Genomic DNA, 23,907 nt, shown 5'->3' with positions numbered 1-23,907 from the left:
TGAAAATAAACACTAGTGCAGGCTCAACATATTACAGATCAACAACTAAAAAAAACAAGAACAAACACACCATATGACACCATTATTTTTGGACTAATGTCCCCGAAAAAACCCAATGCCGAAAAACCGGTGGAACTATCTGAGGGTTTTCTTATTAAGCAATATCAGAGTATAATCTAGGTGCGAAAACTAGCCTACCCAACAGAGAATTTCCTTAGCAGTAATACCTCTCAGTTTCAGACAAATCTACTCGCTGAAACCTCGGATAATCCTTCCGGCAGCTACTCAGCACAAATCTGCCCCTGAAACCCCAGCGTCTGCCCAATCTGGACTGCGTCAACCTCTCCTAGCCTAATTTTGGCCCTGCATCAGGCCCAAGAGGACCTGCGTCAACTCTCTGAGCCTCTACGTCAGCTACGCTAGCCCCTCTGGTGCTCTGCACAGCACTTCCCTGCCTCTGCGTGGCCCTGCGTGAGCACTAGCTGCTCCTGCATCTCTCTCTTTAGTTGCTCTGCTGCTATCCCGGCACTATCTCTGCCTCTCTATCTATTTGTACTCAATGCCCCTCAGCTGCTCTCCCGATCATTGATTCTATCTCTCTTAGCAAACCCCACTCTAGAGAATAGAATGACTGATCACTCTAGTGTGTTCTCCAAGTGACCCTCAAGCCTCCTCTTATACTTTTCATGTTGACATCTCAACAACTGAGATTAAATCCCTAATCAATGGTTGAGATTAGATCTGCCTTGATCCATGTCTTTTGGACCACTCTAACACAGATTCATATTAATACACATTAATATTTTATTTTCCCTAAGTTTAGAGTTAGGGACTCCATTAAAAATATTAATTATTTTAATATCTCCTGATCTGTTTAGAATCTGCCCAAACCTTTTCTGGGTATTGGAGATCTCATGTGCCCCAACCTTTCCACTAAATTTCATGGCTAGAGCACATCTGATGCTACCCCAAATCAACACTCCCTCTTAGCGAGGACTGTGCTCTAGCAATACTCCTCATTGAGTATTACTCTGATCATCCAGCATCGATACCTGTGCTGATGCTAGGCCTTCCTGCCCAACATCCTCTGCACTGCTACATCCTGTACTTTTGCCCATGCTTCTGCCACTGCCACTACTGCATCTGTACGACAGCTCCCTCTACATCTGTGTTGCTGTTGGTCCTTTCTCCCAGTACTGCATCCACACTGCACCTCCTCTCATCATGTTGCATCCTGCCACCCACTAGTACACTGCAACTCAGTTAGTGAGAAGTAAGTAACTGATCTCCCAACTGACTCCCTGTTGGGCTACACACACCCATTGATGCTAAAGCTCCCTCTGCCACTGACAAGTGCTCCCTCTCTGACCTTTGTGCTGTTGCAACAGCTCTCCTGCATCTCGCACTATTGCACACCTCTTTGTGTTGTCTTGCACTGGTGCAACACTTCTGTGCCTCTCGCACTGTTGCAGCCTACTAGCCTCGCACTGTGTCAAGACTCATGCACTGTAGCTCTCTCTGTCGCTCCATTTGCATCCGTCTCTACCCGACTCAGTCAATCCTGCTACTCCTCAACGGGGCTCCTGTAGCAAGGTCTAATCCAAGAGGCTGGGTACCTCAAGGATCATGCCCCTCATCGTCTATAGTCCACCTAACTACAACTTGATGTCTCCCCACTTCTGCTCAAGTGGTGCGAGTGCACTCATGGCACAGTGATCGTCTGTCAAAACTTCCTTCTCTGCACATGCTGGCGCTACCTTATTCTCAGAAGACTCTCCCTTATTCTTCTTCCTTGGACACTGGGTCGCATAATGACCCATCTCCCCACAGTGGAAGCACTTAATCTTGGAGAGGTCTTTCTTCTTCTGCTTTTCCTGCTTTCCCTCAGATGCTAGGGCCACATCCTCCTCCTCCTACTTGACCTCGATCCCTTTCTTGCTGCTACCTGTTCTTCGACTGTCGTCTAATCTCTTCCTGGCGAAGAGTTGTCCACATCTCATCCCAAGGTGGGAGAGTCCCTCTGCCCAAAATACTATGGAAAAATACTTCCCAATCTTCTGAGACAGCGTTCAGGGTTGTCCTCACCATAAGCTCCTGATCCGGTGTCACTCCTATAGCAGTCAACTTGTCTTGGATCTCATTCAGTCCTCTGAGGAAGGTGTCAATCGGTTGACCCTTCTTCATCTGATACACTCCTCATCTGGTTCTCGAGCAGTATTCTTCTCTGCACAAAAGTATGTTGATACAGCTTCTTGAGAGCCTCCCACATCTCAAATGCCGTTTACTTCTCGGCTATATGTGGTACCACATGATCCTTGACCCCGTCAAGGATAATGCACTTGGCCCTCACCATTGCCTCTTTGTACCTGTCATTATCATTAGGGTTGAGTGGGACGACTATTACCTTTAAGGCGATGTCCCTAACATGATTCCTGTCAGGCACTAATAAGATTTTGGCCTTCCAGACTGCGAAGTTTGATGCTCCATCTAGTCTATCCTGGTCTCTTACCCCGTGTAGTGCCATGATGCTCCTCTACTTCCCTCCTGGAAGTTTTCTATTCGATTCTTCTGAGTCTCTACTTCCCGTCTAGAAGTTCTCTTCTGGACTCCTTCTGAGTCTTGATTTCCTTCCTAGAAATCCTTCTATCGCTTGTCGAGATGCCCCCTACTCTAATCGACTTGTGCAACTGCACTTATGATCCAGGTTCCTCAGCTAGAAACCCTCGGTAACAACTCCTTTGGCCCTGCTCTATCAGGTATTGTTCTGACTACAATACCTCACCAAATCCACTCTGCAATATTCCTGCAGCATTCTAGACCCTAGCAACTGCCCCTCTGTGAACTGCGTCAGCCCCTCTCTGCCTCACGCTGGCTCTACGTCACCCTGAATGGGTCTGCGTCAACCCTGGGATGCCCTACGTCAGCTCTCTGACCCTCTGCATCAGCAACGCTAGCCTTTCTAGGGCTCTGCGCAGCTCCCAGCTTCCTCTACGTGGCCCTGGTTGGCTCTACGTCACACTCCTTGGCTTTTGCGTTGCTAGAAACAGCTTTTGTCACCTCGAGACAATTGTTTTCTGCTGCTATTACTCTGCTCCGCTGATGTCTTTTAGTCCTCCTGTGATCTGCAATCATGCTCTGATACCATGTTGAAGTTTCTAAGTTTACTTAGTTAGAAACCCTCCATGCACTTCATTTGATTTATTCCTACCCAATGTTACTTGGGGGCGGGAGCGAAAATGGGTGCAGGAGCGACATTTTCAAAAGCTCCCGGTTTGGGAGCGAATCCCGGAGCGTTATATATATATATATATATATATATATATATATATATATTATATTTTTATATTTTGATACATATATGTCAACAAAAACTTCTAGAATGATGAATTAGATATAAAAAACATAAAAAAACATAGATTGAACCATATAACAACAATCATCTAGAAGTTATAATCTTCATCAACCATGTCTACCAGTTAGTAACATTGTAACACACAACATATTGAGTCATGATTCATCAATCTTAAAGTTTCAAGCTTTCAAAATTCAATATATAATATTTATCATCATTGATCACCAAAGATGTACTTGTAAGCTAAGCGTAACCATTACAACAAATAATATCTAACATGAAATGAAATGTTATAAAATGAAATGAAACAACTTTCAACTTTCATGAAGCATCATATTCATAATTCATTACTACTGAGTTATAATTGCCAACTTTAAACTTAAATTGTCATATATTGTTTAAAAAAATATCATAATAAATATGAAAGAGTCAATAGTTATAAAAACTACTAGAAACTAGAAAAGACAAGTAAATCTATTATCTATTGCTTATGCTTGGGCCTCTTGCCACAACGAGAAATGTCTAATTTTTTAGTCTTGTTGGGAAACCAAGATCTTTATCATTAATATCACCCTCTAAGCATTAATATCCAAAGGTATTTTTGTCATTACCTCTGTATCTGTATAGGGATCTTTGTCATTAATATAACCCTCTAAGCATTAACATAAGATAGAAAAAGCATAGCATGTCAAGTCAAGATTTTGTTTGAGTGATGCGTACATTTTTAGGAGGGTCATGATAGAGGAGTTCGACAACCAATGTCACTAACATCAAGGTAAATAGAAGGATTGGTGCTCTTGATTAAATACGAGTTCCATACCCTAATACATGACAAAATTCAATGGAAACAATGCAATCCTGAAATCCTAAAAAACTGATAAGTCTGCTGGATTTTGAATGAAATCTAAAATTCTACTTTTTGCATATGAAATCCATTGAGGTCGGAACCACTCTCAAACATCCTGAGTCATTTCATGGTAATGTTAAAAATTTAAGTAAAAGGATGAAAATTAAGATTAAAGAGAATGTCACTTTTACTTTAAGAATTTAACATTACTATGAATCGCATATCAATACTAGGGCCATAGACTTGATCATTAAGCTGCCCCACTAAAAACTTATTTGTTTCTTTGAAAAACAATTGCATTTGGAACATCATTGCAAAAAAGGCAAAACGCTCCCGACCCGCTCCCGAGTCGCTCCCGCCCGGAACGCGGATTGGGAGCGGGATCAAGGGGGGTGGAGGTGCTCCCCCACAACTATGTTCTTACCTACTTGTTATTTTCCTTAACAAGTTATTTACAATGTAAACACTGAAAATAAACACTTGTGCGTGCTCAACATATTACAGATCAGCAACTAAAAGAAACAAGAACAAACACACCGTATGACACCATTATTTTCTGGACTAATGTCCCCGGAAAAACCCAGAAAATCGATGCCAGCTATCTGAGGGTTTTCTTAATAAGCAATATCAGAGTACTATCTAGGCGCCGAAACTAGCCTACCCAATAGAGAATTTCCTTAGCAATAATACCTCTCAGTTTCAGACAAATCTACTGGCTAAAACCTCGGATAATCCTTCCAGCAGCTACTCAGCACAAATCTGCCCCTGAAACCCCAGCGTCTGCCCAATTTGGACTGCTTCAACCTCTCCTAGCCCAGCGTTGGCCTTGCGTCAACCCCAGGAGGACCTATGTCAGCTCTCTGAGCCTCTGTGTCAGCTACGCTGGCCCCTCTGGTGCTCTGCTCAACACTTGGCTGTCTCTGCGTGGCCCTGCATGAGCACTCACTGCTCCTGCGTCTCTCTCTTTGGTTGCTCTGCTGCTATCCCGGCACTATCTCTTCCTCTTTGGCTCTCTATACTCAATGCCCCTCAGCTGCTCTCCCGATTACTAATTCTATCTCTCTTAGCAAACCCCGCTCTAGAGAATAGAATGACTGATCACTCTGGTGTGTTCTCCAAGTGACCCTCAAGCCTCCTCTTATATTTTTCATGTTGACATCTCAACAGCTAAGATTAAATCCCAAATCAATAGCTAATATTAGATCTGGCTTGATCCATGTCTTTTGAACCCACTCTAACACAAATTCATATTAATACACATTAATATTTTATTTTCCTTAAGTTTAGACTGAGGGACTCCATTAAAAATATTAATTATTTTAATATCTCTTGATCCATTTAGAATATGCCCAAACCCTTTCTGGGTATTGGAGATCTCATGTGCCTCAACCTCTCCACCAAATTTTGTGGCTAGAGCACATCTGATGCTATCCCAAATCAACAATATGCCCACTCACTATGATGAATTTTCTCTTGAATGTGCTATCTTTATTCTGATCCACGATCTAATACCATGTAAAAAATCCACGAAATTCTGATTTGCTAATATTAACAATCTGAAAAAACACTTTCTTTTCATATAGACACAAAATTTCTCTACTAAACCTTGCAGCGAAATACGAATAGAAATAAACACAATCACACAATTCAAAACACAATTTTTTTTTCTAGGGAACCTGGTTTGGAAAACCCTCTGCTTGTTTGAGAATTTTATTGATGGAAACTGAGCAATTGATCTCTTACAAATACAAGTGTTTCAATCTGAAAGACAGTTGTCTTTCCTGTTTGATCTAAGCTCGAAACTCTTGCAAAAATATTGATCACGTTGTCGTCTTCCCTTTCTTGAACTCTTCTCTCAATTCCTAGCGCAAGAGCAAGGGAAATCTGCCTTCTACCAACTCGCACAAACCTCCCCTTGGCTCATTCTATCTCTCACAAAATCCACACACAACCTTGTGCAACCTTCTCACAAACCTGTGAGCTATATTATCTTGTCCCACCAACTCGTGCTCATAAGACAACCTGTGAGCTCTATTATCTTGTCTCACCAACTTGCACTCACAAGACAACACGTGGGCTCTATTATCTTGTCTCACCAACTCATGCTCACAAGACAATGATCAAATTATGACTTGGTTCCTCCTTATAAGCACTTCGATTAGGCTATTACTAGCAAGTTATATTTGAGGAAATTCTAACTGTTGATTGACTATTTAACAAAAGCTCACTAGTTGTGTTAACTTGTCCTTCCTATATTTTAGGAGCCTGACTCAATCAACGCGTTCTTTACCCAAAATAACTCACACTACTAGACAGTAAACTCGGCCTTCCACTAATTAGCACTTGTCAACTGCTTCTTGCACTCCTAACATTTAGGAACTTGCCCTAGATTTTAGGAACTCGTCCTATTTTTTAGGAATTAGCTCCTAACTCATAGGAACACGTGCATGCTCAAGGAGAAACTCATTGAGGCTCCTTGAATTAAGGGACAAATCAAGGAACCCGTTTTTGCTATTATTTTCAACACATGCAGATCTGACCAGAGGAGATAAATGAAATTCACCTACGAAGCCATAAAGGACTTTGGTTGGGCCATGCTGATTTGGCCATGGGTGGATGGTCTAGGGGCAGATCCTGTCTTAAGAAGCCATGAAGGACTTTGGATGGGTCATGCTGATTTGACCAGAGGAGATAGATACATTTACTAAAAGAGCCATAAAGGACTTCGGCCGGGCCATGTTGATTTGGCCAGCGATAAATGGCCCAAGATACTCACATTGCCTACTCCAAGATGGAGTGATCTATACTCTATAGACATGCACCAACATAGCAAGCTCATGCACTTTTCCTGTGGAGGAGAAATTTCAACTAAAAGGAAACTTATTGCAGCCAAGGAGAATACATCCCTCGCTAGGAGGGAGTACTGGTTCTCTGTAGCGTCGGGAGGTATTCCCATATGGCCTAAAAAAATTTAATAAATTTATTTTTGAGGTCTCCAACTCAGCCCAAGAAATCAAGTTGGCTCAGGGGGTGAAAGGGTGTGTCCCTTGGGTAATTTTACCCACATTCGACAAGTATATATCTGTGATGTGACATTTCATTTTGACCATCAAGCAAGTCTTCTATCTCTCTTCATCATCTCTCTTGGACAGATGTACATGTGATCTAGAAGGACAAGTTTGACCAAGTTTATCTGCCTTTTGAACGAGCTAAATTGACTGGGCATTGATCGCAGAGCAGGGCCATAGACTGTAGGCCATAGGCAGCGGGGCGTGCAGGGCCTGCCATAGACTTTGAAAAGGACAGGCCAAGGCCCGTTGGATGTTGTTGTTGAACACAGAAGGTGGCCATGGTTTGACTGATATTTTGACTTCGATATTGACACAGATTTCTAGACAAATTGTTGATTTGTACAAACTTGCTGAAGAATAATTTCTCCTAAAGAAAAATTGTTGGGTTTTCTCCCAAGGTTGGGTTTACCAGGGTAAAAATAGTGTCTCTATTGCACATGGCTGTCTTTCTTTGATCTTTACTGTTTCTGCTGTATTCACTGTATTTAGTGTTGATATTTTTTGAAGTGTGATTGCTCAATGATATCAGTGGCATAAGAATACTGTGTGAAAATCATTAGGTAGTAATTATCTAGCAGAAAATAGTATTTTACTGTGCTCTTGTATAAAAATCAACAGGATAGCTATATGCCAATTGCCAAGTACATTAATTTCATCAAAAAGAAAAAAAAATAAAAAATAAACGTAGTAGAGAATGCTGAAAACAAAACTTATTTAAATGGAAGCACAAAGAAAGATGCATGTATTACTAACCTTTTTTATTAATTCCCAATCTGCAAGCCGGCTAACAGTACTCTGATGTCTGCAAAGTTAAATGAGAAGCAAGTAAAGATCACGCATAATTGGGACACTATAAAAATCACAACATAGATCTGCTTTTAAGAAAAGAAGGCCTCTAGCTTACTTTCTTCAGGCAGCAATTACTTGGGATCTCTATTATCATGTGTCATAAAATAGATCAAGCACCTTCATAGATATAAAGTTTAAACACAATTCAAATCACAGCAAGAGCGACAGATAGCCCTTTAGTATCGCACAAACAATCACTCAAATAACTGAAAATATCCGAATACCTACAGCTGAGCATAACCTCGAAGACCAGTAGTCAGCATTTTGTCATATACTCTTTGGACAAAGCTCCTCTTTATAAAGCGACCACATATCTGAAATAAAAAAGGCATTAACCTCAAAAGGTATTAAATATGAGGACCAGGGATGATACCAAAAGATCACATTCTCATCTTCCAGAATTTAAATAAAAGGTAACAAGTAAAGAGCAACCGGTCCATTTCAGGTGTGATGCTTAAAGATATAATTATTATCGTCTTTGATTTCATGCAGATCTATATGTCTTAATCACTTACTTTACAAGGGTATTTAAAGCACTAGAATAAGCTTCCTTTTATCTACAACATTCCCTTCTACTATTATCATTGTTTAGCTTTCACTCTATGTTTTAAAGGGTTAGTCAAATGCTTGCATCCATAGCAAAAAAGGGTGAATTCAAGGCTCCGATGAATATGACTATGACCAGGTAATCATAGACTCTAATAATAAATAGCATTTCAAACACTGTTCCAAAAAGAAATAAATACAATTAAAGATGAGAAGTTCCAGTCCATTATTCAATTACATACCCAACTGATAGATTGAAGGGTTAACTACTACTTGTGACATTGATGAATACATTGTAATATGTGAATGAAGTAGACCATGAATAGAAGTCTATGTATGAATCAAAGATGAGAACAAGGAGGGGAGTTAGGGATGAGAATCTCATAGAATGATTGAAAGATTTAGAGAGAATATTGGAGATATTTGTGGAGATGGTTGAATAGAGTATCTTATTATGACATAAATGTTATGGTCACCTAAAGATATATAAAGGGACCAATTATAAAATACAAACACACACAGGTATGAATTGATTTAATGGAATTTCCCCTTCAGGGGTTTCTTGAGTGTAAACTCTCCCCGTGTCCCTTGCTTAGTATGTGTTTTGAGTTTACTCATTGCGAACACTATACCCAACAGTTGGTATCAGAGCTTTGGCATGGAGATCTATGTGACTTCAGCTGAAAATCGTGGAGAAGAACTACTGCCAGAGCAGAGTCACTAGAAAGCCATAAAATATCCACGCTACTTCATGGAAGGCCTAATCTACTGCAAATTGCAATGCAATTTTGGCAAAGAGATTACTCTCTCCAGTGTACAAGGAGAATCCCAATTTTCGACTTCAAATAACAGTTGATAGATTTATTAGCGCAAATCACTCAGCTGATCGCAGAAGGTTCAGTTCCTGCTGCCAAAAGAAAAATCTACAAGCTATAAGCCTGGGAAATATGGTCGCAGGGCGATGAACGAGGTCACCCAACCCATTGCAGAGAAGACCCAAGTTAAAGACAGAGGTCATCGGTAGTGAAGGCTGGAGAAAAGCCAAGGAATCATTGCAATATTTGACCAAAGACTCAGAGCACTCGTGGCTATGCCATATTGTGATATATCTACAGGCAGTTTTGTTTTGGCATGCTTGTTTTGATAAAGGTAGACAGTTGTTTTTGGATATGCACTCAATTATGATGTTCTTTCCATTTATATGGGCCATTCATGTAGATTGTATATCCTTGGACACAGTAGCTGGAACCATTTCATGTTCGATTTGTATTTATATTGATTGTAACGTGCAACAGATAGAGAAATGGTGTGCTTTGCAGAATATCAGTTCAGAGATCAAGAAAAATATAGTGATGAATCTAGCTACCTACCTGCAACAATCCACCTCATAAACTCTAGCAATTGAGATACACTGCAATTAGTGGCACAAATGTGTTTCTTAATCTTAGTGAAAAAGATCAGGATGTGAATGGCACTAAAGAATGCAGAATGCACCCCAGACGGGCCAACTTCATCGATCTCATTTATGCATAAAAATGTGGTCATGGCAGAAATATGCCTTCTAAAATTCACTAAACATTCGGAGCTTTGCTTTTTAACCAACCACCGTGATGTATTTAAGCCAAGCAATGGATATGATTTGGCCAATGTACAGTCACATGAAGATATGAGGGCCCGTCAGATGCCAATTATGTGTGTGTGTGTGTGCCCCCCATTAAGAAAAATTTTATAATGAAAAGTCTATTGCCTAGGTGACAAAGACTATTAAGAGAATGGAAGATAAGGCTTGAAGTTTCAAGTTTCAACTATTGAAAAATAGTTAAGATTGATAGTTGACTCGTCTTGAAAACATATTCTATTATTAGACAAAGAGATCATTAATACAAGGAAAACAGAGAAAAGAGAAGGGAATTTCAATGGGCAAGGACCTGAAGATGGTCAAATTTGCAAATTGGTCTATATTGAGTGCAAAGATTGTTCTTATCATGTCATAATCTAGCACTCTTTTTCCCAGTCTCGTGCGAGGTGCTTGAGAAAAGGCATTGCAACAATTTGTTTAAATATATGAAAACTTAAAAGTCAAGAGTCATGAACAGTTGAGTTGATTAATATCACGTCAAAGTCAAATGTTCATTGATGTAAAGAGTTAAAGACAGTCAACTTGAGAGTCTAGTTGAGTCAAGCAAATGTTAAGTTTAAAGTCAAGTCTAAATGTGAGTTGAAAGATCCCAGATATGTAATGAAGCCTTTGGAAAGTCATAGTGAGAGTCCAAGAAATCATGACATTAGTGAGTCAATTAAGTTTACCAAGCCAAGGTCACAGGTTGTTTTGTTGGACCTTGATAACATTATATTAAACGACATTTATGTAGGTACAGAAAGAAGAAGATGCAAAGTCCATATGACATGTTGATGATAGAAGGGAAAAAAAAGGAAAAGAGTAAAAGAAAGACCACAAAAGATGCAAATGTGAGAGGAAGAAAGAACCAACAATACAAAGTCCTTGACATGAGCAAATGAAGCAGAAATTGACAAGGATAATGTAGCAAAACCAAGATAGAAGATGAAATCATGTAAGTGAAGAAATAAGATAGACACTTAGGTATAAACAAAACAAGCAAGTGGAAAGAAAAGAGAGACAAGACAAGGAAGAAAGATTGAAAAAGAAGAAAAAAATAAGAATGGAGCAACTAATTAAGGTAAAAATAAGCAGTGAAAATAATGCAATCTGTCAACCATTCAAATCTCTAAGAAGTTTGATGATCCTCCTTGATAATGTTGTTCTTTATGATGGAAAAGAAAATGGTCATGGTCCTATGTTCAAAATGCCTAGATTAGCCATAAAATGAAAATGTACTTGAAACTATATGTACTTATGTCAACTAATGATGTAAGCCCTCATGAGGCAAGTATACCCCTATAATTATGGTTTGTCTATGGTTTGTGGTAAACCAAAAACCACTTTTCATGAAAAGTAGAGGTTCATGGAAAAGTTGCATGACACAGGGGAACGGAAATGCATTGGAAACATGACCCCCAAAAATTTGGAAACGGAAAAAATAGATATATTAATATACATACATACATATATTGTATGTCATTTAAATGGTCTTGCTCTTTTATTCATAATAATTTCTTTCCAAGTTTATATATATATATTGAAACTTGGAAAGAAATCATTATGAATAAAAGAGAAAGATCATTAAATGACAAGCAATGTTCCACCATCGTTTATATTGGGATCCTCATCATTAGTATCACCCTTTGCTGATACCTCAATCCTCTAGGGACATCAGGCAACACCACCAAATTTTGATGAAACTACCTAATCCGAGCATTAAAATATGGTGTGCGTTAGCTGCCAAAGAGTGGGTAAACTCATAGGAGAAATTTCCTCTCCTTCTTTAGACAGGTAGCCAACCAACAACCCTACATTGTTCAGTTTATGATAATATGCCATATTCGTTTGCCATTTGCACCAATCAGACACCTCTCACAATGTGGCATTCCTCTTGAAGGAAGGTGGATCATCATTCAACACGTACTTTAACAATTTTGCAATCATGTGCTTTTATTTAATGTTTTGGGCACTCTAACATGGATTAAGGGGTGATCTGAATAATTGATCAATCTTGATTGTAAACATGTTCTCTAACTTTACTAGGAAGGTTAGTTTTTGACCCCAGTCCAATGGGACCTCCTCTGAGGCCTTAGGACTATAAGAGGGGCACTACTTGGGGGACTTGGATTGAAGTGGTGTGTCCATAACCTTTCGACAATTACCACTCTACACCACTCCCCATATTTCATATCCATCCCTCAAGTTGTTGTCATTGGTTCATTGGGATTGGCACCCTCATATCCTCATCCTTGACTCTAGGTGGGAAACTTTGCCTTGAAGGTTGATGCAACTACAAGAAAGGAAAAGGCATAAAAAGGGCCACAACAAAAGAAAAAGAAAATTAAAATGCAAAAGATGTCCTGGACATTGATTATCACATGGGAAAAGGCCTAACATGAGGCCTACCCTCTCATTAACCATCACTTGGTTCCTAAGCACTTGATGCTCCAACACTAATAAAGGAACCCTTGCATGTCCCATCCCTGATGAGCAAGAAACTGGCTCATCATTAAGAGGTAAATAAGTGCTAAATCATTAAAAGAAAGTGTGGACACCTGAGCTATGCTCCTTATAAAAGTATTATCAAAAAGAAGTAAAAGGTGCACCAGAGGGAAAAAAAAAGTAGTTCGAGGAAAGGGGTAACTCATGCCTCCACGATTGCTCCCTCCTTACATCTATAGTATATACACTCAAGATGATGGACCTCCATCAATTGGTCATGTGACTATGGCACCTTGCCTTTAAGTCTTTCCCATCCATTGCCATCATTATCACAAACACCAATGGATTGAAGGGCTGACCTACAACATGTCACCTCCACTTAAGGGTTCAAAACACCTAATAGGGTTGACCGTCTAGCATCCCTAACACAAGTAGGGAACACTTTTACGAGACTTGGTCTAGCTAGGTATTTAAAAGTGATCCCAATTTTATGTGTTACTCTGCCCTTAACAATTAAGTATGGTCCACTATGATGCATCTATGGTCACTATCCCTAATGATTGGTGACTTTCACTTGATTTTGAGATGGTTTTACCAAGTGGTCTTTCACATAACAACAAAGGTCTTTGAGGGCACATTATATGTCTCCACTACACATCATGCCCAAGTCATTTTGCACTTCCCAATGAGTAGTGATGACCTTGTAAATGTAGTGTTTCACCTCCAGAGCAGAGTTTTAGGCACTTTGATGACTCCAGCAGATGATTGACACCTCAGAGCACCCCCAGATGCTGAAACATTGAGCTCCTCTTGCTTGGTGTTGGATACTCTTAATGTTGTACCAAGCGAACCCAGCATGCCCCCATGATAGCCTTGACACTACTTGATGAGCATTGCTTGATCTGAAGTCCCGATGATGATGGTCATCCCCAGGAAGACAAGGGAGGGTTTGTACTTGCACCTGGAGCCATAACATTAAAGAGAGAAGATGCACATCACCCATCTAGCCCTTAAAAGGGTGACATAGGGCACCCAAAGCATGGCCTTCACATTTCAAGGCATTTTGAGGCACTTCTTGAGGACTTTCCCTCGAGGATTAGATTTGACTATGATGAGGGAACATCCCACTAGCCCATCCAAGCACTTTCAAAACATTTATGGCCCAAAAAGTGTTCAGCGTCATGCTTATAGAGGATATCGACTAAGACATTTCCAATTTTATGGCATTGTTATGTTGTTTTGAGCTATGAGGTTTGCTTGTAACCCCTTGTCTTGGCAAACACACAAAAATTAAAATTTTGTAGGGGCTTGTAGGCTAATATTTTGTTGTAAAATGAAGGGATGGACCTCCAATAAAGAGAGGACCCTTTCATTCTTTCTATTCATCATCACACTAGATATTTCGACCCCTCTTTTAGGGCATGACTTAGCCTTTGTCTTATTCGCTACCTGTTGAGATCATAGTTTTAAAACTCCGACTTCGACTCCGACTCGGCTGAGGATCGACTCCGACTCCGACTCGGCCGAGGATCGACTCCAACTCCAACTCCGAAATGGTAATGACTTGGCCAGCTCGATTTCAATGACTCGGTCGTTGTAAAAAATACATTAAATATTTATTTTTATTTTTAAAAAACATAATTTTAAAGATTTTCATTCATGTTTCCAAACACACAGCATTATAATATAGATGGAAGACAACATATGATCAAAGTAGGCTCATGAACCAATCCATTATATCAAAATGGTACCCAATGGCAATACATAGTCAACTGCCATACATGATCAAAGACTCAAAACAAAAAACACATAACCAAGGAGGCTAGAAATGGCCTCTACAACAAAAGTAAACTGTGACCAGACTCCAGTACTAGTACTACAGCTATTGGCTAGTAGCTACTGCCAGAGGAGCCAAGATCATGTCGATCAATCTCTGGATCATCATCAGAGTCAGATAGGGGGCCCCATGGCTCCTCCTCATCATCATCATCTCCAATTGCAGTTGTAGAAGTGGTACCACTAGCAGGCTGTGCAACTGCAGCAGATGCAAGCTGAGATAGAGTAGATATGTGGCTGCGCTTCTGTCGCGGCTGAGCAGAGGAAGCACCTACAACTGAAGTCCTTGTTGGCTGTGAGACTGAGGCTGGTGTATTGGGATCTGCATTCAACTGAACAGCATGTTCAAGTTCAACTGATGTCTCAATATCTAAATCTAAATCAAGATCCTAATCAGGATCAAACTCTGTTGGACGACTCTCCACTACCCAATCTGATGTTGGATCAATGTCTTCCAAGTTCCAACACAATGGGATTTGAATCAGGTCTTTTGTTCAGCAAACGGTTTCGTCTGAGCCGGAGGTTGTATTGGACATAAACTAGATCATTTAACCGTTTTTGATCCAAAAGGTTTCTCTTCTTTGTGTTACTTGGGAACATGAGCGAAAACGGGAGCGGGAGCGACATTTTCAGAAGCTCCTAGTTTGGGAGCGAATCCCAGAGGAGTTCGACAACCAATGTCACTAACATCAAGGTACATAGAGGGATTGGTGCTCGTGATTAAATACGAGTTCCATACCCTAATACATGACAAAATTCAATGGAAACATTGCAATCCTCCAATCCTGAAATCCTGAAAAACTGATAAGTCTGCTGGATTTTGAATGAAATCTAAAATTCTACTTTCTCCGTATGAAATCCAATGAGGCCGAAACCACTCTCAAACATCCTGAGTCATGTCATGGTAATGTTAAAAATTTAAGTAAAAGGATGAAAATGAAGATTAAGGAGAATGGAATGTCACTTTTACTTTAAGAATTTAACATTACCATGAAATTTGAATAGCATATCAATAGTAGAGAGCATTTGAGTGTGTTAAATAGGGTTTGGGAGGGGGAAATGGACCCCAAATAACATTTAACTAATTCATAAAACACATTGGAGTTCAAACCAATCAGCAAACACTTCAAAATGTCATTAAAAGAATGTCAAATCGTTGTTTTGATGGGGTTACAGACCACTGGTTATGACTCGGCCGAGTCAATACAGAAACGGCCGAGTTGGCCGAGTCATGGCTGACTCGGCCTACTCAACTGTTTCCTCCACAGAGTCACATTTTCGGGCAATGAAACGGATCAACTCGGCCGTTTCCATTTCGAATCGGCCGAATTTTAAAACTATGGTTGAGATGTGATTTTTATGGAATATTTGTTATTGGAAACTTGCTTTTGCATTGGAGACGTCTTTTTGGGATTGAAAGATCTTTTCAATGGAAGAAATTGTAAGTTTTGTTGAATTTTATTATTTGACATGTAAATGAATTATGCTAGGGTTTTTCTATGATCCATGACTAAAAGCATATTATTTGTGGGAAATCTTGGTAAATTTTTGCATGTTAAATACTTCTTCCTTGAAATTCGTAGGAGAACGCCGAGTGTGCATCTCCTATTTAATTTATCCCCACGGAAAATTGAATGTCCCCCCTTAGTCAAATCATTTGTCATTTATCTTTGAAAACTTACCCTAAGACTCCATCACCCAAGTAGGATTAGGCACTGGTAAAATTTGTGTTGATCAAAAACCTCGAAAACTAAAATATGTTCTCCTTTTATATTTTCCTAACTTCTTAAGGCGAGTCTCTAGGGGTTTTCCTAGGGTCGAATTGTTCCTAAGGCATTATGGATGCATGTCGGTCGATTAAAAACCTAAGATTTATCTCCTTGTTCCTTTTAAAAACAAAATATACCTTTTATGGTGGTGAGTTTTCCCATAATAGGGCTGACATCATCCTCTCCTATTCAATTTTGTGCCTTGGAAACCCTAACCCTATCCTAGCTTCAATTTGGCACCTATTTTGAGGGTTTGTTCTATTCCTTTGTTGATCCAATTTCCTAGCAACCTTTTCCTTGACTTTTACATGTCTAGATATTCCCTTATTAATGCATATCAAGAAATCCTAGTTTATAAAGGTCCTTATCTAACCTATGTGTATTGTATTGCTCCCTCACCAACAAGAGCTAAGCCTTGTCCAATATAGAGTACCTTCACCTAGTCTTTTTTCATCACCTTAAACCCTATACATAGAAAAAATTACGAAGCCTCCCTTGTGGTAAAATTCCACTACAGAGCAGAAGGAGAATTACTAAGGTGATTGCGGCAATATCTCCTCATTGTTGTTATAAGGTCTAGCCCTCACCTTGTGAACTACATGACAAGGCCTGCTAGATTTTGCAGCAATATAAAAACATAAAAGATGAATCTCACGAAAGGTAAAATCATCATATTATTCTTGAAAATACATATTTCTTAATATTGCATTTTGTAATACTAATAATATATACATATGAAAAGCTTAGCATGCCCAACCAATGATTTTGGTTTGAGTGAAGGGTACATTTTTGCTAGGCCACAACAAAGGAATCCAACAATCAATATCACACACATCGAGGTACATAAAGAGGTCGGTGCTCTTTATTAACTACCAACCCCATTCCCTCATACATGATAGAAAGCAATGAAAATGTTGCAATCTTACCAATCCTGAAGTCCCGAAAATTGTTAAGTGTTGGAAATAATACTGAGAGGGGGGGTGAATCAGTATTTGTAACTCAATAATATTTCATTTTCATAGACAAGTTTGTATACGCTACTTTAGCTAAGTGAACCAACGTGTACACGCAACTATTATTAAAGTAACCAGCGTATATGCAGAGAACTTTTGATTTACCCCAATTATCATACATTGAACTTTAACCAGTATGTTAGATATTAATTAGACAGTGTAGTAAAAGTAGAATAAAGCATTACACATAAGCATCACACATGAACACCAAGATATAAGGTGGTAACCCAATGTGGGTAAAAACCACCAGATGTTGTCGTCTCTGTCTTCTTTTAATAATAAGAAAAATCTATTTACAATTTGGTATTGGTGGAGACTTATACCAGTACGCAAACTTCTACCTGCAGAAGGCTGCAACCTTCTCTCGTTTTTCAGCTACTATTGGAAGGAAGCTACAACCCCCTAGCTCTTGTACTAGCCGATATGTTTGTTGGTACATAGGCACTGACCTACAGAAGGCCATGACCTTCTCTCTTCTTCCAGGGACCATGTTTCATAAATTTTCAGACTGGATCCATCGACAACATCATTCAATATATATCTGCATCAACAAATCACCTTTTGAACCAACCACAGCCAAATCAATCATTCACTTAGACACCCATCAATCTGATCATTCAGAGTATTGTCACTAGAATACAGTAACCAGAACCCAAATCGGAACCAAGAACTCTGCAACAATAAAGAGAAACAACTAAAACATATTTTATAGGGTATACACTACTTCCATGTGTCGAACCTGCGTGTACACGCGCTTCTCTCAAAGCCAACCAGCGTATACATCTGCAAATATAAATTCAGAGTTCTATAGCTATTCCAAACTTTAGATATACCCAAATCATATCATTTATAGAATAATATATGCGTCAGTATTCAGATCTAGACTATACATGAGCAAGAACACATAATGATAGTTCATTTTACGCCTTAAGATCCCGATCCATTATTAGATCTGATCCCTCATCATCAGCTAAGGTTCATCCTTGGTTCAAATCCAGCAATGCACCATAACCCAATAAACTGCATACTAGATCTCACACTTCATCAGATATTCGATACTTGCACACCTTGGCCTAATGATCTTCTCCTCCTTTTATAGTTTTAGGCCTTTCTCAATACCATGGACCAAAACCACTTAGGACCAATACCTTGGACCAAATACCTAGGGTCAATACTTCGGACCAGATACTTTTGACCAATACCATGGATCAAAATACCATGGACCAAATACTTCGGACCAAATACTTCGTTTTCCAAGGTATACACGCTTTTTCCTTCCATTAAAGTGCATGTGTACATATACGCGACTTGTATACAGTGAACCTGCGTGTATACGCAGCTTGGTCAATGGTGAACCTGCATATACCTCTCTTTCTTCATTCTATGAAGACTGATCTGTAATTCTTTGTTGTTTACTTGCTATACTTTGATCTTTCATCAAAGTGAGTTGCCATCAAGGACAATACATGTATCGTAATGCCAACAATCTCCCCCTTTGGACTTGATGGCAACAACCACACCAAGTCACTACCAAGTCACTCTCCCCCTTTGACATCAAAGGCAAAGGATGATGCTCCCCCTGAGTACATGCTAGGTCTGCAAAAAGATGTTCTAGAAGGATAACATGACTCTATACATACATCACTAATGACCTTCCTATCACCAATGACTCATACATACATCCATCTCCCAACCAAGTGGGGATATACCAAATTTGACTCATCCACCCAACCAAGTGGGGATATACCAAATGTTTATACATGACAAAAACAAAAAAACATTACATCATCTGTTCCATGAATAGTGGGGTTAGGTCTTTTCATGACCTTTACATTAAATGATATACATGACATATATAACAGAGACAAGACCATGATAGTCATCAGCAACTATCATCAGTAGCATCTGTCAATCAACATCCAGACTAGCAACCTGTATATGTCCATTATTAGTTCCCAAAATATCATCAACATATGTCAAAGTATGTCGGCATATATGAACTCATCCTCTTGATCTCATCAAGACAACTTGCGGCGTTCCCTTATCATAACCTTCCATGAATCAACTAAGCATATGTCATATCTCCAAGCGGTAGCACAAAATCATATCATATGCATGTGAAAACACAGACATTTTTATCAAGAACAGCATGATCTTTCCACAAGAACCTTCATTATATCATCACTAGGGAACATCCCATATCATCAACCATGATAATCAACATATGTGAGTATCAACCATGTTCTCCCCATGAACCTATTCCACCTGTTTACTATCAGATCTGATCATTGCATATGTTAGTAAGAGATATCAAAGCATCATCATCAATCAGATATATAACAACCTTATGAGGACCAATATATTTCCACATGTTATCAACAGAGTGAAACCATCATCAAACAGAGCAAATAATTGAGAGAACCATAGCAAACCCCTTTTTTCTAAGTTCGGCCCACTGGTTTTCTTCAAACCAACATATACGCAACTATGCCCATAGAAACCCACGTATGTACGCGACTACGCTTTATGAAACTCACGTATAACCACCATTCTTTGAAGAAAATAGGATTTAACAACAGGATGATGCAGCAACTACTCCCAGCTTTTGTCTGAGATATTCAAATGTCTCTCTGGGCAGTGGTTTAGTGAATATATCAGCAACCTGTGCTTTGGAGGGAACATACTCCAATATGACCTTTTGTTCAAGCACTTTTTCACGTAGAAAATGATATTTGATGGGTATGTACTTGGTCTTGGAGTGCATGACTGGATTCTTTGAAATATTGATGGCACTTGTATTATCACATAGAATGGAGATGGGCGGAGTACATGTGATCTGAATGTCTTGCAAGGTTTTCATCATCAAAAGTAGTTGTGTGCAGCAAGATGCGGCAGCCACGTATTCTGCTTCAGCTGTAGATAATGCAATTGAACTTTGTTTCTTGCTGAACCATGACACTAACCTGGAATCCATATAAAATTCACCACCACTAGTGCTTTTTCTATCATCAACACTTCCTACCCAATCTGCATCTGTATATGCATGAAGTGTAAGATCTGTATCTGTGGGATACCATAAACCAAAGTTCTGTGTTCCTTGAAGATATTTGAAAATCCTTTTGACTGCCTGAAGGTGTGGTTCCTTTGGATTTGCTTGGAATCTTCCAACTATTCCCACTGCATGCATGATGTCAGGTTAGGTATTGTTAGATAAAGCAAACTGCCAATCATGGATTTGTAAGTTGGTTGATGTACTATTGTTGATTCATCATTCGAGCTAAGACTACATCCTGTTACCATTGGGGTACATACTGGTTTAGAATCTTCCATGCTGTATTTTTTCAGGATCTGTTTGAGATATTTGGTTTGTGAGAGAAAAATACCATCTTTATTTTGTTGAACTTGTAGACCAAGAAAATAGGTAAGCTCACCAAGCAAGGACATTTCAAATTCTCGTTGCATTACTGAAGCAAAATTCTGACTCATGGATTCTTCATTGCTACCAAATATGATATCATCAACATACACAACAATTATTAGCAATTTATCAGTGTCCATCTTTGTATAAATATTGCTATCCGTTGACCCCTTTGGTGGAGATAATTGTCAAGACGGTAATACCAGACCCTTGGAGCCCGTTTTAGACCATAGAGAGCCTTTCTAAGTCTGCATACAAGTTTTGCATCATTTCCAAGAATGAATCCTTCTGGTTGTTCAATATAGACTTCTTCTTCTAAGTCTCCATTAAGAAAAGCAAATTTTACATCCATTTGGTATACTTTGAATTTCTGAAAACTAGAAAGAGCAAGAAACATCCTTATGGCTTCAAGTCTAGCAACAGGTGCACAAGTTTCTTCAAAATCTATACCTTCTTGTTGAGCATATCCTTTACAAACAAACCTGGCCTTGTTTCTAATAACTTCTCCATTTTTGTTCAACTTGTTTTTGAATATCCATTTAGTTCCTATGATATTCTTATCATGAGGTCTAGGAACTAATTCCCAAGTATTATTATTTTCAATTTGTTCAAGTTCTTCATTCATGGCCTTGACCCAACATTCATCTTTGCATGTTTCATTTACATTTTGAGGTTCGGTGGAAGATAGTAATGCAAGATAGCTTGAGGCTTCTATAATAGTTCTTCTTGTCTGCACATCTGCCTCTTTTTCCCCTAAAATTTGAGTTTCTGGATGATTTTTCTGAACATACCTGGACGAAGTCTTTTCTTCTACCATTATCTCTTCTTCTGGTGCTTCATTGGTTTCTTCTTCAGAATCAATGTGATTTGATGTGGGAAAATAATCCTCATCTTCTTCATTGTCATAATCTTCGGTTTTTATCTGTTTTGGATTTTTGCATGCTTCATCAACCACAACATCAATACTTTCAATAATTTTCCCAAGTCTTTTATTATAAGATTTATATCCTTTACTTCAGGAAGAGTAACCAGGAAGAATACCTTCATCTTCTCTAGGTTCAAACTTACCAAGTTTTTCATCAGTCCTTTTGATGTAACATTTGCTTCCAAAAACTTTGAAGTATTTTACAGTAGGAGTCTTACCATACCAAAGTTCATGTGGAGTTTGAGTGTTGTTTACCCGAACATTTGCTTGGTTGAGAATAGTGATAGCAACGAATGCATCTTCACCCCAGAAGGTTGCAGGAGTTCTAGATTCATCTAGCATAGCTCGAGCCATTTGTTGAACAGTTTTGTTCATTCTTTATACCACTCCATTTTGTTGAGAAGTCCTTGCGGTTGAGAACTACTTTTTTATTCCATGTTGTTCACAAAAGTCAAAGAATTCATCCGAGGTAAATTCCCCTCCTCGATCAAATCTAAGGCATTTGATTTTGCGATCTGATTCATTTCAACCAAATCTTTGAAGGCTTTGAAGTTTTCAAATGCTTCATCTTTATGCTTTAGAAGACCTATCCAACACATTCTAGAAAAATCATCAATGAACAATATAAAGTATTCTTCTCCACGAGGTGACTTTTTCCTTGATGGTCCACATAAATCAGTATGAACAAGTTCAGGAAGCTTACTAGTTGACCCTTCTTTTCCAATGAAGTGAGATCCGATTTGCTTACGGAATTGACATGATTTGCATATAGTATTTTCAGGAATGCAAATATCTAGAAGATCATGAACAGTCTGAAATCGGCATGCTTTTCTTATTTGAGAAAAGCTTAGATGTCCCAATCTTCTGTTCCATAGCCAGTTTTCATCATTTTTGCTTAGGTAGCACTGTTGTTGTCCTCCCTTGAGTATGTATAAGTTGTTTGGAGTTCTTATACCTTTGATCACGGTTTCCCCTATATCAAGCTCACGAACAACACATCAGTTTGATCGAAACACCACTTCATTTCCTTGATCACACATTTGACTGACACTCGACAAGTTATGCTTTAGACCATCAACATACATAACATTCCCAGCTTTAATTTTTTCTTTCAAGAAAACAGAGCCACTACCTTTTATGACAGCAGGAGTGTCGTTTCCAAATGAGAAATTCTTTTCCTTTTCTAAGGCATTATATGAGTGTAGTTTTTCTTTGTCACCTGTCATGTGTTTTGAGCATCCATTGTCGATCTACTACTGGTTTTCTTGTCCTTCTACATACAAGGCTATACCATATCTTTCTGTTTGCGGTTCTTTCTTTCTCCATATTTTGGGATTTAATAGAGTTTGTTCCTTTTGATATATTTGCCGAAATTTACTCCTGCATTCAGATTCTTCATGGCCAAAGTTGTTACAGATTGAGCATTCTATTTCATTTTCAAGAAGAGAAAAGTTATTATAGGAACTTTTCTTGATCCCTATCACATTTCTTTGATTTTGTGCTTCTCTAGTCATGATGGTTTTGTAAGCAACACATTGAGCAACTTTGTGTCCAAAATTATGACATGAGAAACATTGACCATTGAAGAAGTTCCTACAATTATCGAATCTATTGACCCGGTGATTGTAGTTTCTATTCATCTTTGAAGTAAATTGAGTATGATTTACCTGAAGTTGGTTGTGACTTCTGCTCATCCTTGAAGCAAATTGAGCCTAATTTACCTGGTGATCTGTGTTCTGCCTTTGCTGACGATTGTCATATTGTTCACTGTTCTTTGCTACATCAAGATATCTTTTAGTGGATGTTGACGGCTTCCGTGATTGAGGTGCTTCTTCAGTATATCCAAGACCTGTCTTTATCAGAGGAGAACGTTGCACTTTGATAATTTCATTTAAGGTTATGATCCTTTAGCAAATCTAAGATTGAGAGATTTTGTTTTCTCAAGATCCTTTCTTAGACCCACAATTTCACATTCTAGTTTTTCATTGTGTTTCTCTTTCAGCAAGTTGATATGTCAAGGTATCTATAATCATATTCTTTTCTTCTAAACAAAACTTGAGTTTAGAGATTTCTTCATGAAGGTCATCTTCTTCTAAAGCATCCAAAAATTTATCATCTTCATAAGCCATTAGAAGTCTATAGTCATTACTATTTTATCTTAACTATTTGATAATCCATCGTTATCTTCATGAGTATAGTAACTCTTTTTACTTACACT

General features: G+C 38.8%; 1 protein-coding gene across 3 annotated transcripts in view; it reads right to left on the bottom strand.

The window, feature by feature from the left end:
• The window catches only part of LOC149213932 (medium-chain fatty acid ethyl ester synthase/esterase 2-like), a 424,233-nt gene that overhangs the window by 143,656 nt on the left and 256,670 nt on the right, over nt 1-23,907 (bottom strand). For all 3 annotated transcript variants that reach the window (XM_089392144.1, XM_089392145.1, XM_089392146.1), the window contains 2 exons: nt 8,348-8,433; nt 8,024-8,072 (listed from right to left, as the gene is read on the bottom strand). In XM_089392144.1, coding sequence (XP_089248270.1) covers nt 8,024-8,072; nt 8,348-8,433 — 135 coding nt within the window. The remainder of the gene's footprint in view (nt 1-8,023; nt 8,073-8,347; nt 8,434-23,907) is intronic.

This window comes from Pinus tabuliformis, chromosome 1_1, assembly GCF_031772625.1.
Source record: "Pinus tabuliformis cultivar Carrire ecotype Pingquan chromosome 1_1, CPIR1, whole genome shotgun sequence".
NCBI classification, from domain to species: Eukaryota; Viridiplantae; Streptophyta; class Pinopsida; order Pinales; family Pinaceae; genus Pinus; species Pinus tabuliformis.
Note: the sequence above shows the minus strand (reverse complement) of the source record. Positions and strands in the feature narration are given on the sequence as shown.